Raw genomic sequence first — 20,963 nt, forward strand, 5'->3', positions numbered from 1 at the left:
CTTGATCTTGAGAGGTTTATCTTAGGCGATCTTCTCACAACAGCAAAGATCCCTTGAGTAATGGGTTTGGCATTCTTTAGCACCACTTAGAGGTTGTTGTACTCTATTTTAAGATCAATTATGACCTTCATGGTGTAGTGTTTCTCCTCCATAGAAAAGGGATGGGCTATGATATGATTCCACATGGTAATTCACCTCCATATGAACCCTAAATATTGAAATGTTGCTCTAATAGGCTTGATCTTTGAGCTTGTTGGTGATGTGCCCAAATGGACCTAGGAAACCCCTAGGATGGCCTTGATATTGTTTGATGGGAATTGCTTGTTCTGGATCTCAGATGATGGTTGGTTGTTTTTGAGATGACTAGGGAGGGCTTGCACATCACAGACCCTAATGTTTGAATCTCATGGTGCCACACCATCCATTTTAGCCTTTAGAGGGTGATGTATGGTCTATTTTGGATGATGTCCTACATATGGATGCCTTGGATAGAGGTGCACCCATGCAATTTGAGCTTTTCTTGGATTGAGGATCATTTGTGATCCACTTTATCACATACTTGTTGCACTTGTAGCATTTATGGAGGATGATATCATGGTGGAGATACTTGTTTCTCACATGTGTGGGTTATTTTGGCATTTATTTATGTTTTTGAACTATTATAAGGTCGTCCTATGACATGTTTCTTGTTGGATGCTCAAGCAAGCTAATTTTAGGGCTTTTAATTGTATTATTATGAAATTGAGCTTTGGTTTCCCTCATATAAATAGAGGGAGAATCAATTTATTTTTATTATCATCATTCATCACTTATTCTTCTCCAAAAGGAGTGCACACTAGATCTTTTGTTATTTTTCTCTTGTCACTATGTGATTATAGATGCAAATTGTCTTGGGAGGGATCTTGTTGGATGAGCAGACTTCTATATGGATTGATGAAGACATTCTTGTGAAATTGGGTATGTTTATTGTTAATTTTCTTCTATTTTGCATTCTATAATTATGATCTAAGGCTTCTTGTGCTCCATGATATAAATTGCTAAATTTTCTTCCATGAAATCTCAAATATCATGTTGCATGTAAAAATTTCTCCCAAGGATCCTTCAATAGGGCCTAAATATTGCTCTTGAATTTGAATATCCTAGAGAGGAAGTCGCTATGGCCACAAGTAGGGTTTCTAATTCTCACCCTCTCGATCCAATTATATTTCCATAGAACTTGCTCTTAGACTCCATAGCCCAAGTGTTTTACAAAACTAGCCTAGTTGGTGGTTATCACCTCCTCTTTTTCTATAAAAGTCTCTTCTTTTCCTAATTTCCTAGGCATATAGGGTTAGGGTTTATTTAGGGTTTTATTGCTTTTATGGATAAAATTTCAAAAATTTTGGATAATTAATTTCTCTTAAAATAGGAATTGTCTTTAAATATTCAAGCAAAATCTAGCATTTAAAGGATTGAAAACTCTATTTGTAAGAGTGATGCCATCTTTGTTGTTGTACTCTGGTGCATGTTTAAGCATAAAACTCTCTTTTTCTCCCATAAACCCTATTTCCTATTGGATAACCTTACTCCCTTTGTCAATATATATTTTGAGGCCATTTCTTTTGGTTTCTATATTCCATTGCATGTCGAATTTGTTGCAAATCACTCAAACCCTAACTTATAGCAACCCTTTTACTCATTTAAAGGTTATGGAAGAGAAAATTGTATTTTGTGCAACTCATATCTCAATATTTTCAAGGTTCGGTTGGTCCTTTTGGCCTTATCTTATTTTTACCTTTCAATCACCCCAAACTATCTTCCACTAAACATCTATTGGGTGATTTCTTTTGCACACCATAGAAATCCATTTGGCTTATCCCTTAGTCATCTAACCCTTAGAATTTTCCTTTAGGAAAGCCTCCATTGACATGGTAATTCATATATCACTAATGATCATAATATAGACCATCAAGGTGACAGTGGATGATTGTCTTTTATTTCCCATTATTTATATTTCTTAGTAAGACTTTGCGCTAGGCCTACTAGATTTTGCGGTAACATTTATGGCATCATTGCTAAGGAGGAGTTGAGTCCTTCTCCAAGTATTCTAAACTATAAGATTAATTTTCCATTTGATTGAGTTCATCCCAAATCTAATGATAAATATACTCATCTAACGATTCCATTGGAAGAACAAGGATCTAGTTCTTCATCTATCTTCAAAGATTATATGCTTGAAGGTTGAAGCAAGAATTTATTAAGGCATCTTGAGATTCACCTTAGCGACTCCACATTTGTGTGATGTAAAAAAGAAATAGTTTCATGGTATTTGCATGAAATGTACCTTTCTTTGAATGTTAAGGATATTCTAGGATACCCTAACTGTTATGGAACAAATTGCATAAGAGGTGTCCCAAAATTTGATGGTGATCCTTCCTTAGCTATTGATCATGTGGTAAGTCTCTTCTAATAAATTTCAAAAATAAATTATGTTCATGAAGATGCAATTATGAGATTTCTAATGGAATCTCTTAATGAAGATCAAACGAAATGGATTAAGTACATTTGTGATTCAAAAAGCATACCTTGTATTAGAGTGTTTGTTGAATATTTTGTCAAGCATTGGGGGGAAATGTTTCAAAGGTATGAATATATCCTTCAAGATCTGATCAGGGCCCTTCAAGAGGAATATCTTCTAAATATTTTTGAACACATAGAAGAAAAATTTGAAGAAGAAGATTACTATCAGAAAGAGGAAGATACCTTCCCTGAGCATCAAGTTGAACATATAGAAGAATATCTTGATGAAGATGATGATCTAAGTGAAGAGTCTATTGGTGATGAAAAAGACCCTACTCAAGATGATGCCTTTTCATATAAAGAAGAGGTAAGTTCTATCCTTACCTCTACTAAGTTCAGCAATGCACCTTTTGAAATCCTGGAAAGTGAGGATCCCATTGACCCTTTAGAACATAACATTAATGATTTTATGTATTGTTCCCAATAGGAAAATGACCTAAATGGTTTTCGTTGCCCAAAGTGTACACCTAAGGTGAAATACTCAGAGTAGGAGTTATCACTATGATCCCTACTCACTCCATTTAAACTTTCTCCTAGCTAAGTCAAGGGGGTAGTCCCTAAAGATGATGACAAGAGGAAAACTTGTTGGAACAACAAGTCCTAGGAGACTTAGGGCAAGATCACTACCTTTAAGCAACTTAAATTTGAATTAGTTAGCAAGTATGTTAGTTAAATGAGCAAAGTGTGTCTTAACAAGATGAAGCAGCAATAGCAAAATTAACAGATATAGACCAGTGCCTAACAAATAATGCTCAAAATTTATTATATCACTTGCATAAATATGCAAAGTTTCAAGTTGTTAAATAAGCAATGTTGCAAGAAAATGTGTTAGTTAAACAGATGAAATTCACAACCAAACTAGGTGTGATGCAATTGCTTTTGTGAGATGACAATGATATCAATATTTCTTTAAAGAAATAAAGAGTCGATTTTCTTATGATATACTTACAAGCACAAGATGATTAGCTTATACAATGATGAATGAAGAAAATCCCACTCAATGAAAAAATTATTGTTAAAGAGTGTTAAAGAAAGATATGATAATTCCTTAGAAACAAAGTGTTCTCTTACTCAGACAATTGGGATAAATAAAGAACCTTTTAGCAAAAAAACACTTGTTAGATAGAAAATGATATTACTAGTAAGAAAATAAATACAAATACCACCCAGATCAATCAATTATGTCCAAAATAAAACTAGATCAAGTAGCAAAGTTTAAGGAATGCAAGTTAGAAAATTGATTAGTCTACTTCAATTAAGTGCACTTATAGCCAAAAATTCCAATGTAAATAATATTAAGAGATCTGCAACCAATCTTATGAACTATCTCTCGAAACCCAAGATACGAGATCTCTTAATGATAGACCAATGAAATACCCAGATACCAAATGCCTTCAGCTATGCCACTTGCTTAGAATATTCTTCACTTTATGCAAGAGCAATAAGGCACAAGAATAATTAAATGAAATTGCTAACAGAGATCATATATGAATTATGCAATGAAATTCTTAATCGAACAAGAGAGAGAGACAAAGAATTAGTGTCTAAGTAGAAGAGAGAGGCTCCTCCCAAAGCCTTGAGGAAATGGCAAAGATGATAAGTGAATCTGCTACATACCCAATCCTCAAACTATTAGATGTTGAGATGAAAGAATAACAATATATTTCAGCGTAATAACCATACACCAGAGCTCAAGAAGATACCATGACCACGCAGGAGAAAGGATAAAAAGTGTTGAAACATTTTATGGATTATTTGTGATTATCTGAATTATTTTTAAGCCTTAAATAATCGAATTTTATTGTGATTACCCCTCAGAGAATACGCTTCAGATTTGGAAGGTATAGAGCTCACGGTTGATAAGGATAAGGCCATTGTAGATTTCTCAAAAACAGTGATAGGTTAAGACAAAACTTTTAAGGGAAAACAATCCCAACTAAAATCAGTGAGATACTTTTCAAAACAAGAGAGTGATATCCCTGCAATCGACGTGTTAGTATTTAAAATTTAAATGAAACAAGATAAAACCCTCAACAAGAACATGGTAGCAAAAAGATTCCCTTTGGGACCTGTGACTATCTATTACAACCCTGCAAAAAATGGAACTAAGCCACAAAACAATAATCACAAGTCTGGAAAACAAAGCTTTGTCCTCAAAATTCAGTGGATCATAGGTTATAAAAGAAAATTCTCAATACAAAACCAATACCAACCCTCCAAAATTTAGTTTTATCTCCACAAAACAACAAGGATTATATAACAATTTATATAGGAAAAATGAAGCCTTCCAAGTTTTTCTTTTTGGATCACTACAAAAAAAAAAAAGTCAGATTTACCATAAATCTAACCCTAGAAATCCTTGCACAAAAAGAAATATGAAAAAATAATTTATGCCAACATTATTACTTGAAACCCTCTTTGGTTTAGTGAACCCCATGGCCAGCTCCCAAAAAAATATGATTTGAATCAGACGTTAAGTGAACTTTATTAAGGCATGAAGCCTTTCAGAACAAAGAAAATGTAAGTGACGAGGACACAGACCTTGAAAACCTATTACACCAACTAAAAGAGATAGGGTTTTATACTTATGCTAATGAGAGTAAAATGTCTCCAACAAAAAAGGCTTTCGATCCCTTAGAAAAAATGATTTTGAAGCAAAGGGAAAGCTTAAAAATGCTTGAGGCTTGCCAAAGATCAGATAAAAAAAAATTGCCAGGGAGAGAAGGGCTTCTTTAAAATCTCTTGGTACTCAAGAAAACGACTCCAAATCTCTACTAAACCATAAAAATAAACCTTTTAGCCCTATGGCCTTGAAGAGAAAGGATTTAATATATATATATATATATTTGACAGTGTCCAAAATATATGGCATTATCCTCCAAACCCTAGCCGCAAGAATGGGTGAAGGCCAGGCATTTAATGAACTCACTCTCATTTCAAACGTTGGGCAAAAGTTTCTTAATAGAACTAGGCTGAAGATCATAATATGAGGTGAAAAGAGGGTTTCAAACCCTTGCAACTCCATTGCAAAAGAAATCTTCTTTATTGATACCCTTCTCATTCTACACACAAATTCTTTGCCCCTTTTAAAAATTTTGTTGTGGTCTCAAAGTGAAAGGTTAATATACATAGATACAAATTAGAGAAACTATTTTCAAGTTTTGAATGTGGGATAAAAAAATAATAATAATAATAAATAAAAAAATAAAAAATTAAAAGCTAAATCTAATTAAAAAAATTAAACTACAAAATTAAAACTTAAATCAAATAAATATTTACAATTTTGAAATCTAAAAATTATTTACAAAATAAATCTAAAAAAATATTTACAAATATGTTAAAACCCCAAAACATAAAATTTAAAACAAAATCCAAAACCCCAAAAGTTAAAAGATCAAAATTATTCTATAAAGACTTCATATCTATACAAATAAAATGAAAATATACTAGACCTTGGGAGTATGAGTCTGACTTCGCTTCTAGATCTATAGAATCAAGTTCTTCCTAGCCAAATCTATCAATTAAACTTGGTATATGAAAGATAAATAATTTTAAATGAGGCACTAGCCGAAAAACCTTGTCAAAGAAACTTCATTAGGTAGATCACGAGGTTTCAATCAGGAAGGCTCTTCAAACCTTATGTCCTAGGAGTTCGCTGGTCTAACCAAAGACTTCCCCTAATGCCCAAGTTTTTCGAATACAAATGATTTTTACACACTCAAGATCAAGCTGTCAGATTGATAGAGATATAAAATAACAATATAATATTAAAAAATTAAGATACATGTTAATTCAATTAAATTAAAAAATTATCTTATATCCAATAACCTATGCAAGATACTTATGCAATAAGTTATTCCACGAAGGCTAATAATCAACAACTTATAAAAATATTATTCACCAACACATTAAGAACAATATTATCATAAGCAGCAGAAGAGGAACACCACCATCAATGAAAACCCCAAAAACTTTGCATTATTATTATTCGAAAAAAAATTACAAGAGCGCTTCAAGAGGTAGTACACGACTCAAAGATCGGATCCTTTATGAGACAAATGACATCTAATTTATAGACCGTTGATCCGCGTCAAAATAACCTCGACCGTTGATAAAGATTTAATTATCTTTTAATCTCAATCGTCAAAATATTTATTTTTTGAGGAGATTTCGAATTTGTCTTTTAATTCATTTTTAATTAGCTCAAAATTAATTATTTTAAACTAATTTCCTAAAAAAAATGACTTTGACTTATATACCAAGGCCCAAGGGTCCAAAATTTCTTGAATTTTTCAATATTCCTTTAGCGGGGGACCTTCAAAAATTAATTTCTCTAAGACCCGTGAATTTTCTATTTGAAGAATTTATTTTTCCTAGAACTTTAATTGTGACTTTAATTAATTAAATTTTTGGCTTAGGATTTTTAAATTTTTGTTTGCCAAAAAATTAAATTAATTGACACATGAGGGGATTAATAATTTTTTCTAACCCTATAATATTTTAGCATCGTGGAAAAAATATTATTTACATAAGATAATTACATTTGAACTCTCAAATAGGGAAAACCCATTCGTTATAGACCCTCAATTATTTTACCCAATTCTGCGACTCAATATAATCTAGTACACCAAGTGATGTGTAATAAAATATTTTAGTCAATAAGATAAAACTATTCCAAAATCACTTTTACAGAATACTCGATTAGAACACTGAGACTTACCTAAGACCTTGATGACAAAATCCACTCTAATTTTAGGGTCAGGCTTGAGAGAAAAACAATGTCAATCATATGTGTTTAGAAACACATATGAATTAGTGAGACAAAAAACATACTAGTTTGGAAATCGTCACCAAAATAGTAGTCTTACCTAGGTTGTTACATGCATATGGTCTTACTAAGATAATTTACATTATAAACTACATAATGGGTTTACAATTCTAATAAACAAGTCACTGATGAATCCAGGATGATCTGAATGTTGGAACACGATGGAATCTCTTCGCGAAAAAGTGTACTGCTATAGGGTAGTTGACATGGAGTGTTCAACATCTAGCTCTCCTTGGGGCATGTTGTTTCATCGAAGTAATGTGAGAATCCAAAATTTGCACCCAAGCAACACATAAATTCATATAAGTAGCGTCCATCTGAATATAATCCAAAAATCATCATATAGTATTAAATACATGAAATAGAAGCTCTGAAACATAAATATAACCTAAAGATATAAGTGAAACTTAATCTATGAAACAAAATGATGAAATGAAAGTTACTCTAACAACATAAATAATAAGGAATAGGGTTAGAAATATAATACAGAGGATGCCCTATGGCATCAGATGTGTTCAATGAAGTACTTCTTGAGCATTTGCCTACTCTTTGGTAAATCCATAGGTTGTTTTTCAGATGTGCCATGTGCAATCCTAATCATTTTAGGACTTTGACTTATCCCAATGTTGTGTTGTATATGGACATCGAGTTTATCAGGCTTCTTTATTTTTCTCTTATGCTTCATACTTTTCTTTGTGGCGTGCTATGATGTTGATAATGTATAACATTTTGCTTGATTTTGAAAATTTTCAGATGAAGTATCCAAGATATTTGTGACACGTCTTTCTTCATTCTTCATCTTCTCTATCAGGGGCGATGGATTAACCTGATTTCTTTCAATTTTCCTTTTATCTGGATCGCCTTCAATTAGCCATTTTTGATGGAACAAATAACCTCCTCATAATAGGATGGAACTTGCTTCAGTAAACAAGGAGGCTTATGGTCTGTTGACGGCTCTTTATTATCTGACTTGGGTTGGAACTTTTGTATATGTAATCTTTCCATTTTGTCCAACTTATTCTAAATAGAAGTCAATTGATAAGAATGCTTAAATTTTATGGCGTTAATTTCCTTTTCATAACTTGATTCCAGAGCTTTTATTAATTGTACTTGTTTTTCGTCCATGGCCAACAACATGTTTTAAAGAGATATCTAACTAGTTTCCATGTCCTTTATCATTGTGTTATGATTTACTTGAATAGCACTCATTTCTTTCTCATGATTTTCTTCCATGGTGATCAAATGATTCAGCATGGTGGTTATCTGACTAGAGTGATTAACGTCCATGATCTTCATTTCTTCAATATGTTTTTCTTCTATAGCCAACAACCTATTCTGCATAGAATCCATTTTCCTTGCATGATCTGTTGTTAATCTAGCTTCTTAGGAACTCATTTCTTTCTCGTGATTGGCTATTAATTTTACTTTATTAAGTTACATGTTCTTGATGAGTTGAGCCTGGTTGACCTCCATACTCTTAATTACATGTGCTTGATTCAGTTGCATATCTTTAACCATTTGAGTTAACTCCTTCATGAAATCATTTTCAACTTCTTTAGTCTCCTTCACTTCATTTTTCGCTTTGACCTTTCTATTATCTCCATATTTATCTTCAATGCATCAAATTATGATTGATTGTAGAGAATCAAAGATGTTATTGGGGAACTCAGTGAACCAATCCAAAGCATCGTCACTTGAGATGAGAATGAAAAGTTGCATCTTCACATCTTCATAGTCGGTAGAGGGGAAACATTCGCTTATGAAAATATTGACATTTTGGATGTGAGTCTCGACAGTAATGGCTTTGTTACCTCGAAAAGGGGGCACCTCATCGATGGCCTCACCAACTAAAGGCAGGAAATTGTGTGGAGATCCTTGAAAGTTAGTAAAATCATAAGGAGAAAGCAAGTCATCCATGACAAGTTGCTTAAAGGGAAAAGAAGGGTCCAAATGGATACTAGAGAGAGATATTCCTGCACAAGAAAATCAAGAGATCCATAAGAAGTGGGGTTCTAGAAGAAATTATTATAAGAAATGAAAGAAGTGGAATCGCCACTTGAGCATGAATCTAGCTCCAAGATCCAAAAGGCAAAAACTGAAATTTTAGTTGAGGAGAAGCAGATGGATATCAGGTAGGGTTTCTTGTCTGAGAAATAATGGATGAATAAGTGGAGTCGCCACCCAAACAAGAAACCAACCTAAATGTCCAGGTGCTAAATGTGCAGATAAAGAAGATGAAAGAATTAGTAAGAGGAAAAAGATAAGATGATGAAAAGATTGAGTGATATAATATCAACAAAAAATGTTATGCAGCTTAACGGGCTAATGAGTGGCGGAAAATATTAGATGATTAGAAAAAAATTTGTGAGGACCAAAGACAGAAAAACTCTTTCCCTGATAATGGCGCCAAAAAAGGTTGTCGCCCAAAGCGTACACCTAAGGCGCAACGCTCAGAGTAGGGGTTGCCACTCTAGTCCCTACTCGCTCTATTTCAACTTTCTCCTATCTAATTCAAGGGGGTAGTCCCTAAAGATGATGACAAGGGGAAAACTCGTTGGAACAACAAGTCCTATGAGACTCAATGCAAGATCACTGCCTCTAAGCAACTTAAATTTGAATTACTTAGCAAGTATGTTAATTAAATGAGCAAAGTGTGTCTTAACAAGATGAAACAATGATAGAAAAATTAATAGATATATACCAGTTCCTAATGAATAATGCTCAAAATATATTAAATCACTTGCATAAATATGCAAAGTTTCAAGTTGATAAATAAGCATTGTTGCAAGAAAAGGTGTTAGTTAAACAGAGGAAATGCACAACCAAACTAGGTGTGATGCAATTGCTTCAGTGAGATGACAATGATATCAAGAATTCTTTAATGAAATAAAGAGTCGATTTTCTTATGATATACTTATGAGCACGAGATGATTAGCTCATACAAAGATGAATGAATCAAATCTCACTCAATGAAACAATGATAGTTAAAGAGTGTTAAAGAAAAATCTGATAATTCCTAAAAAACAAAGTGTTCTCCTGCTCAGTCAATTGGGATAAATAAAGATCTTTTTTGCAAAACAACACTTGTTAGATAGAAAATGAGATTACTAGTAAGAAAAGAAATGCAATTACCACTCAGATCAATCAATTATGTCCAAAATCAAAATAGATCAAGTAGCAAACTTTAAGGAATTCAAGTTATATAACCGATTAGTTTACTTCAATTAAGTGCACTTATAGCCAAAAATTCCAATGTAAATGAAATTAAGAGATCTACAACCAAACTTATGAAGTATTACTTGAAACCCAAGATATGAGATTTCTCTTAATGATAGAACGATGAAATACCCAGATACCAAATGCCTTCAGCTATGCTACTTGCTTAGAATATTCTTCACTTTATGAAAGAGAAATAAGGCACAAGTACAAATAAATGAGATTGCTAACAGAGATCAGATCTGAATTATGCAATGCAATTCTTAATCAAACAAGAGAGAGAGAGAGAGACAAAGGGTTAGTGTCTAACTAGACGAGAGAAAGGCTCCTCCCAAAGCCTTGAGGAAATGGTGATAAGTGAATATGCTACACACCCAATCCTCAAACTGTCAGATGCTAAGATGAAAGAATAGAAGTATATTTCAGCATAATAATCATACAACAGACCTAAAAAAGATCCCATGACCAAGCAGGAGAAAGGATAAAAAATGTTGAAAGATTTTATGGATTATTTGTGATGATCTAAATTATTTTTAAGCCTTAAATAATCAACTTTTATTCTGATTACCCCTCAGAGAATAAGATTCAGATCTAGAAGGTATAGAACTAATGGTTGATAAGGACAAGGCCTTTATAGCTTTCCTTAGAAATAGTGATAGGTCAAGACAAAACTTTTACAAGACAGAATTTTTAAGGGCAAAAAATCCTAGCTAAAATCAGTTAGATGCTTTTCAAAACGAGAGAGTGATATCCCTACAATCGATGTGTTAGTGTTTAAAATTTATTTGCAACAAGATAAAACCATCAACAAGCACGTGGTAGCAAGAAGGTGCCCGTTGGGACCTGTGACTATCTATTACAACCCTAAAAAAATGGAGCTAACCCACAAAACAACAATTACAAGTCTGCAAAACAAAGCTTAGTCCTCAAAATTCAGTGGATCAGAGGTTATAACAGCAAATTCTCAATACAAAACCAATACCAACCATCCAAAATTTAGTTTTATCTTTGCAAAACAACAAGGATTATATAGCAATTTATATAGGAAAAATGGAGCCTTCCGAGTTTTTCTTTTTTGGATCACTACAAAAAAATAAGCCAGATTTATCATAAATTTAGCTCTAGAAATCCTTGCACAAAAAGAAATCTGTAAAATTAATTTATGCCAAGATTATTGCTTGAAACCCTCTTTGGTTTGGTGAAAGGAATGGCTTCTAAGCCCATAGCTAGCTCCCGAAAAAAATATGATTAGAATCAAACATTAAGGGAATTTGATTAAGGCTTAAAGCATTTCAAAACAAAGAAAACACAAGTGACCAGGACGCAGGCCCTGAAAACCTCTTACACCAATTGAAAGAGATAATATCTTATACTTATGGTAATGAGAGTAAAACATCCCCAACAAAAAAGGCTTTCGAAAAGAAGAAAAAAAAAAAATTGCTTAAGGGAAAGCTTAAAAATGCTTAAGGCATGCCAGAAATCAAATAAAATTTGACAAGAGAAGGACTTATTTAAAATCTATTGGTTCTCAAGAAAATGACTCCAAATCTATGTTAAACCATAAAAATAAGCCTTTCAACTCTATGGCCTTGAATAGAAAGGATATATATATATATATATATATATATATTTTACAGTGTCCAAAAGATATGACGTTATCCTCCAAACCCTAGCCACAAGAATGGGTGAAGGCTAGGAGTTTAATGAACATGATTTACTTTCAAACGTTGGGCAAAGTTTCTGAATGGAACTGGTCCGAAAATTAAAATCTGAGGTGAAAATAGGGTTTGAAACCCTTGCAGCTTCATTGCAAAAAAAATATTGTTTGTTGATACCCTTCTCGGCCTGGACAAAAATTCATTGTCCCTTCTAAAATTTTCGTTGTTTCCTCAAGGTGAAAGGTTAGTATATGTAGATACAAATTCGAGAAACTCTTTTCAAGTTTTGAAAGTGGAATTAAAAAAACCTTTAAAAACTAAAAATTAAATATAATTAAAAAATTTAGAACTACAAAATTAAAACTTAAATCAAATAAATATTTACAATTTTGAAATATAAAAAGTATTTACCAAATAAATCTAAAAATATATTTACAAGTATGCAAAAAAACCCCAAAACATCAAATTTAAAACAAAATCCAAAACCCCAAAAGTTAGAAAATCAAAATTATTTTACAAACACTTTAGATCTATACAAATAGAATACAAAACTACCAGATCTGAAGAGTATGACTCTGACTCTGCTCTCAGATCTATAGAATAAAGTTCTTCTTAGCCAGGTCTATCAATTAAACTCAGTATATGAAAGATAAATATTTTTAAATGAGGCACTAGCCAAGAAACCCTGCAAGAGAAACTTTGTTAGATAGATCTCGGGGTTTCAATCAGGAATTTTCTTCATATCTTATGTCTTGGAAGTTAGTTGGGCCAACCGAGGACTTCCCCTAACGCCAAAGTTTTTCGAATACAAATAATTTCTACATACTCAAGATCAAATTGTCATATCGATAGAGATATAAAATAACAATGTAATCTTGAATAATTAGAAATACATGTTAATTCAATTAAATTAAAATGTTATCTTAAATCTTATAACCTATGCAAAATACTTGTGCAATAAGTTATTCCATGAAGGTTAATAACTAGGAACTTATAAAAATATTATTTAACAGAACATTAAGAACAATATTACCATCAACAGCAGAAGATCAACACCACCATCAATAAAAACCCCAAATACATTGTGTTATTATTATTCTAGAAAAAATTACAAGAAAGTTTAAAGAGCTAATACACGATTCAAAGATCGGATCCTTTGTGAGACAAATGACCTCTAATTTATAGATAAATTATCCAAACGGCTAGTTGGCTTGATCCCCATCAAAGTAATCTCGATCGTTGATAAATATTTAATTATCTTTTAATCTCTACCGTTGAAATATTTATTTTTTGAGGAATCTTCGAATTTCTTTTTTAATTCATTTTTAATTAGCTCAAAATAATTAATTTTGAGCTAATTTCTTCAAAAAACTAACTTTGACTTAAACGCCAAGGCCCATGGGTCTAAAAATTCTTGAAATTTTCGATACTCCCTTGGTGGGGGGCCTCCAAAACTTAATTTTTCTAGGACCCACAAATTTTTTCTTTGGAGAATTTATTTTCTCTAAGACTTTAATTTTGACACTTAAAATTTTTAATTTATTTATGCGAAAAAAAATTAATTAATTAACACATAACAGGATTAATCTCCAGTATTTTAGCACTATGGCTAAAATATTATTTACATAAGATAATTACATTTGAACCATCAAAGGGGGAAAAAACATTAGCTATAGGACCTCAATTATTTTACCCAATTTTGCGACTCAATATTATCTAGTAGACCAAGTAATTTGTAACAAAATAATTTAGTCAATTAGCTAAAATTATTCTCAAATCACTTTTACAGAAGCCTCAATTAAAACACTAAGACTTACCTAAAATCTTGACAACAAAATCCCCTCATGCTTTAGGGTGAGTTGGAGAGAAAAACTTTGTCAATCATCTGTGTTTAGAAACGCAAATGAATCAGTGAGACGAAAAACCTCCCAAGTTGGAAATCGTCACCAAATTAGTAGGTTTACCTAACTTGTTACATACATATGATCTTACTAATATCATTTACATTACAAATTGTAGAATGGGTTTACAATTCTGATAAACTAGTGACTGATGAATCCATGATGATCTGAATGTTGGAACATGATGGAATCCCTTCACGAAAAGGTGTACTGCTATAGGGTAGTTGACATGGAGAGGTCAACAATGGCCAATAAATTTTCTAAGTTTTAACACTATATTTCAATGTGAGATTTTTCCAAACACATCACAAACATGTTTCTGTAGGTGCAGTGTATTATTGGCATGGAATGTTAACATAAAATGGCATACATATGGTGAAGCCAACCTTCACCAACAGTTGATATCTCATACAATATGCAAAAAATAATGAGGTTTACTCACAAAAGATGGAATATTGATGATCTGGCATGGCCTTCATTTGTAACATAGTGACAGAGATACATTCTAGAAATTCACTCTATGGACAACATAGTACTTTATGATATAATTTATGCATAAAACATGAGAGAAAACACCCATAAATTCTGAGGTAAATGAGAGCTTTAACTGTGAGAAAATTTTCAAGTTTACAATGCAATTGGAGTGTCACACCTGGAATAAACACTAAATTGATGGGGAAAACCATATCTGATGGTTTTGAGAGTTGCTAGGGTACGCAAGGAACAATTCAGCATCTTTTTTATAGTTGTTATAGCAAGGTTCAATGTAGTTATGAAGTTGAATGTAATTATACCTCAAATGTCTCTCCCTTTTGATAAAACATAGCCTCCTTCATGCAACAAATATGGTCCAAGAAGACTTAAAATTTGAAGTTGGGAGTGAACATAAATAATATTTGCTTCTTCCTTCAACTTAGAAATAATCCCTCCTCTCTGAAGTTTGTACCACAGTGCAAGATACTACTCAACCCCTTTGGAAACGAATGTTGGTACATATAATTTCAACCTCCCTTTTAACAATGGTCCAAACCTCCTTAAGGACATATTATGTGCTCCTCTCTCCACCGTGAAAAAACAATTGAACACTCAATAATGTGATGGTAATCTGCTGAAGACTCCTGCTACAATTTAACTTTCAAATCTGGGAATTAATATATCAAATTTGGCTCCTTTAATGAAGGCAATGAATGCACCCTTGGCATTGAATCTTCTTGGCACCAATTCATCTAGAGATGCAACATGATTTCTCCTTTCTTATGTAAACAATGTAGCCTCTTTATTGATAGAAATTAACCACCAACTTTGGTACAATAAATGTTGGAGATGACTTCAAATATCAATGAAACTCTCGTCCCTCCTTGTGACTGATAAATTTGATCTGAACTGGCAGAGAATTTCTTTCCTAATTGGTTCTCTCAGCCTAGGCAATTTTTCTTTAGAACTTGCTCATCAAACCCTTGATAATTCAGCCCTATTGAAGAAATGATTCCTACAATCAAATTTAAAATCCCATTGTTGAAGCCTCCTACAAATAATGGTGATTCGATCTCTACAATAAGCACAATGGAAGATCTGAGATAATCTTCCCTAAGAGATAACTAGGGTGGCAATCAAAGTCCACCACAATTAGCTATTGAGTTTCACTTGAAACTCACTTGAGCTTCTTCTCAATGTCAAATAGAAATGATAGGAATAACATGTCTTCCAATTGAGTCCAATCATTTATTGATAATTCTCCATTGAGCCTCCTTCTACCTTCTAGATTCTCCTTTTTTCCTTATTATTTTATTGATGGGGCTAATTTTCCACTAGGAGACTTTTTGCTGTCATTTTAAATAAAATAATAATCTATCTCATTTTTCAATAAAATATTATTTTAACGTCGTTCTCCAGTAAAATAATAATTTTCCTTCATTCTCCAATAAAATATTATTTTGCCACCATTCTCCATTAAAATAATATTTTGTCTCCCTTCCTCTAATAAAATATTATTTTTCCACCATTCCATTAAAATAATGATTTATGTCTTTTCTCACAAAATAATATTTTTCCCTTTTTTAATATTATCAAAATTTGGCAAAACTCAGTTATTTTTGCATGCACAAAATTGGGAACATCACATTTTTTGCAAATGGAAAGGGGTAAATGGGATGTGAGTCGTTATCATTTTGACAGGGATTTGAATTATGATACCAATATTGATACTAACGATGATCTTTTCCAACTTTGTCCATCATATGATGATCAGGAGGATACGATTACAAATTTGTTTGAACCATATTTACCCGTTCCTGAGGTCATCCATCAATCATGTTTAGGTTTTATGGATTATCAATGTGCTAAGCTAACTCTAGTTAACCATTTTGAATTTGAATATCTGAGTAGATTGTTTGTTGAGACCTTGGCCTTCAGTCATATTTTTCTCCATGCCACTCACAATATTTCCTTTGTGACATCAATGAGAGTTGTGTCTAATGTAGCTATTTTCCAAGAGTGTTTAAAATTGATCATCGAATAATCTATATTCAAGTTGCAAGAAATAATACAACAGGCTCCCTATGGCCATGAAATGAGTTGGTGATAAAAATTACAAGAGTAAATCACTTATAATTCATGTCTATAGGGACCACAATAGGGAAGTCTTTCTAATACATGGATCGTTCAACTAGTAGGGTGTCTAGTGAGACAAAATTGATAAACATGTTTTTATCTTTTTGTCATTTCATCCTTCTATTTTCATTGCGTTTCACATCTCTACATATCCCTGGATTTATTACACATTTGTGTACATCAAGAAGAGGAATGATTTCTAAAGGGAAAATATAGCTTTACCATTTTCAAGTATCATTTTGACAACTTCAGTGATTTTCTCGTTCAAATTTTGCATGATAAGGGAAATGACCTTGTATTTTTATTTAATGACATTATAATCCTCTTAAAATTACATCAATCCAGGGACCTTATGATCTTTGTATAAGGATAATATTTCTTTCGAAATCCTAGTGTGTTGATTTTGGGTTGAAACATGGCGTTCTACATGATAGTTGTATTTACTTTTTGCTTTAATTACATAGTATGTTAAATGGGTTTGAATTTTATTTCCCCAATTTGAAGGAAATGTGCTCCCCTTTAATGAGCGGCCATGTGTTTTGTTTGAGTGATGTCATTACTCACGTATAAATAAATTAGTGATGCAACTTGATGGAAACGGTGCACTTGTATGCCCCATTTGTTTTGGTTTTGTATGATCACCATAGTTTTTTGGAAATTTCCTTGTTACTAATTTCCCCTCGTTACACCCTATAACCACAACTTCATACAATATAAGAAGGTGAGCAAGGTAGCATGCAATGCAACCTACTTAGATTCAATATAAGATTATAAGAAGACATGAATTTTTTAACAAATGGGATATGTTTGGATAGTCCTTAATATCTTTGAACATGCAATTTTATTATTAAATGCCATCATCTATACATGTGATCATTAACTGTTGAGAATTATAATTTTGTATCCAGGCCAAGTGCGATATCCTTTAATGTAGTCGAGGCTAATAACGATAAAGTCGAAGTCTCTTTTATCAGGCCATACAACCCTTCAAACAATTGGAAGACGGTACCACTAAATATAGACAAAAGGTTAGTTGTGTATCTTTCCATTTTTTTCCTGTTATCAAAAATCTTACAAGGGAATATTTTTCTTATGGTTGTCCTTATTTGTCTTCTGCAAAGGAAAGGTACTATGTTGTTTCTGCTTTGAATGAACATGTAGACATTGGTCTTTATTACATTAGATGATGAGCTTATTTGTGGGAGATTCTTTCTATTATTCATCAAGTAACTTCACCATACATTTTTGCATTTTATTGTCTGCCTGGTCTAACTTATTTAAAATTAGGATTTCAAACCAATTCCAAGGTTGCAACTTTGCATAATTTGTACCAACTTACACACGGCCACAAGTAGTAGCCTTTATTGAATATGAACTTCACCATGTTAACAATTTAGAAATTTCAAAAATCAGTCTAATATGAAATTTTCATCTCACTTCAATAAGGCCACACATTTATTGACATAGGTCTTTCATCCTCAGGGCTGAACTGAAATATTCTGAAATATACTTGCAAATATCTCAAAGCCATCCACCTCTACTCTAGGCAAGCCTGGTAAGTTAAAGTAGATAACCACTGCAAAATACTTCAATACTAGATCAATGCAACAGTAACTTCAAGTATGAAGATTTGAAAATTATGTTCATTAACAGCAGAAATATAATGGTACATTTTAGATCTGAAGTTTCATTTAATCCATGCCAAAGCAATTAACATTTCATCCTTCTTGTCTGAATAAATCGGCATATCAAACAGCCATGAAACTTGCTCAAAAACACATGAAACCAGATCTGAAAATTAGATATTCGGTGAGAGAATTTTGGACAGAAATGGTACAACTTACTATCATCACAAGATGAAGATAAAGTATGATACCTAAGCTTTTCCAAGGCTGATACATCAAATCCCTCAGCTTTATCCCAAGTAATGATTTCTCCAAATCTTTCCAAGGCATCGCTAGGGGATTCATAATTACTACAAATCCTAACCAACAACCTAGCAAGGCATCCAAATTAGTTATATTAGCCTCTCCAAGAGATCAACAACAAGCTAGCATTGCACCAACTGTCTAACCTTATATCTGTGAAATCTTCAACTATTGAAGCAACTGGAATTAATTCTTCTAATGGTAAAATTAACTATTCATTTTATTGTTATGTCAACAACAAATTAATCACACTGCAATCTTCACAAATAAAATGTTGTGGAAAATAAAAGTGTTGGAAACTGAGAAACACTGGCACACACACAAAAATATAACACTGTTGTTTTTGGACAAAAGTCCCCGGAAAAACCCAATGTGGGAAAACTGGTGCAGCAACTGTGGGTTTATTTTATTAAGCAGAAGGAGAAAATTATGAGTACAACTAGATGTTGAAAACTGGAAATCCTATAGAGAAAATACTGGAAAAAATCTAGTGAGGTAATTTCCTCACCCCACAAGCAATCTGGGCTCCAAGTGAGTCGTCCAAACTGGCCTGCGTAGACCCTGTTTCACCTTTGCGCAACCTCCTAAATGTACTGCCTACAAAAGTTGCTACTCAAGTCGTCCTATTTGTTGTTGACTAGGAAATTGTCTCTCCGACACTCCAGAAAATCTTCCAGACCTTTCGAACTGAAAATAAGCTTATCTACAGCAAGATCTAATTGTCTCACTTGAGGCTCTGCGCAACCTATTATGGCTATCTTTGCCTCTCTACAAGCTACTCTCTGGAACTGGAAAATATTCCTTCATACTCACTGTCCTTGCCCCTCTTTGTCTTTGTGTCCCTTCTCTAGGTCGAACTCTTTCGGTAGCATGTTGCTGCTCTCTGAAAAATCGAACTACCCAAGGAACTTGTTGTCCAAGTGTGTTCCTTCATCTACCCATCGACTTCTTCTTATAGTCTCTAGTTGGGACTCCAATGGTCAAGATTAAAACTTAATCGATGACTGAGATTATTTCCTAATCGATTCGTGTGAGTTTCTAGAGAAATCTCACCTTCCTCAATTAATTGTTGTTAATTAATCATTTTTCCTAAGTTAGACTTAGGAAAAAATTAATTACTAATTAATTGACTTAATTAAGGCATTTCTTGCTGGATTTTCTTGAAACATTTTCTAGGTTCTGGAGTCTTATTATTTCTTAGCCTCTTTGACAACTGTGAAGACTATAACACCATCCGACGCTACAAAAACTAACACTCCCTCTTAGCGAGGAAGGTGTTATCTCCAACTCTAGTGTTGTGTTGCTGCTACAACACCCTATCTCTGTAACATCCTCCATACATGTTGTTGATGTTTGGCCACTGTGACTGCCTATCACTTCCCACCAACCACTACACAACTCTAATGATGCATCTATGTTGCTACTAACACTATTGTACAACTTGTATTGCTGCCAACTCTACATCTGCACTGCTTTCTAGGTGGATTTTCCTTAAACATTTTCTAGGTTCTGGAGTCTTATTATTTCTTAGCCTCTTTGACAACTGTCAAGACTATAACACCATCCGACGCTACAAAAACTAACACTCCCTCTTAGCAAGGAAGGTGTTATCTCCAACTCTAGTGTTGTGTTACTACTACAACACCCTGTCTCTGTAACATCCTCCATACATGTTGATGTTTGGCCACTGTGATTGCCTATCACTGCCCACCAACCACTGCACAACTTTGATGCTGCATCTATGTTGCTACTGACATTATTGTACAACTTGTATTGTTGCCAACTCTACATCTGCACTACAACTCCCTCTCAATAATTACTACTACTATTGCAACTATTGAAACTAAGAAGTGTCGAAAACACTGAATCAACTGTGACTTTGTGCTGCAATTGGCTCTTAAGCATCTGATTGTTGCTAGCTTGTGCACTGTCTACACCAACTGACATTGATCCTCCTACCACTAAATACTGTGGGCACCTGTAGTAAGGTAATGATCCATGAGGAAACATTATCTGATTCTCACCACAATGGATCCTGCCCAAATCTCTGCGCAACTTTGAGACTATAACTCCATATTGCCCCACCTCACTGTTGGAGGTATAGCTGCAAACATGGAAAAATATTTCTCCAACCTGGAGGATAGCTTATCTATCTTTGCGGATCCTACCACCTGGTCATACTTCTCTTGCTTGCCCTTATTCCTTTGAGGACACTGAGTACTGTAGTGGCCAAAGTCGCAACATCTAAATCACTTGACCTTAG

General features: G+C 33.3%; 1 protein-coding gene across 1 annotated transcript in view; it reads left to right on the forward strand.

Moving 5' to 3' along the window:
• Positions 1-20,963, forward strand: part of LOC149224285 (uncharacterized) — a 657,847-nt gene that overhangs the window by 209,532 nt on the left and 427,352 nt on the right. The window contains exon 3 of the mRNA XM_089388141.1: positions 17,681-17,800. Coding sequence (XP_089244267.1) covers positions 17,681-17,800 — 120 coding nt within the window. The remainder of the gene's footprint in view (positions 1-17,680; positions 17,801-20,963) is intronic.

This window comes from Pinus tabuliformis, chromosome Q, assembly GCF_031772625.1.
Source record: "Pinus tabuliformis cultivar Carrire ecotype Pingquan chromosome Q, CPIR1, whole genome shotgun sequence".
Taxonomy (NCBI): domain Eukaryota; kingdom Viridiplantae; phylum Streptophyta; class Pinopsida; order Pinales; family Pinaceae; genus Pinus; species Pinus tabuliformis.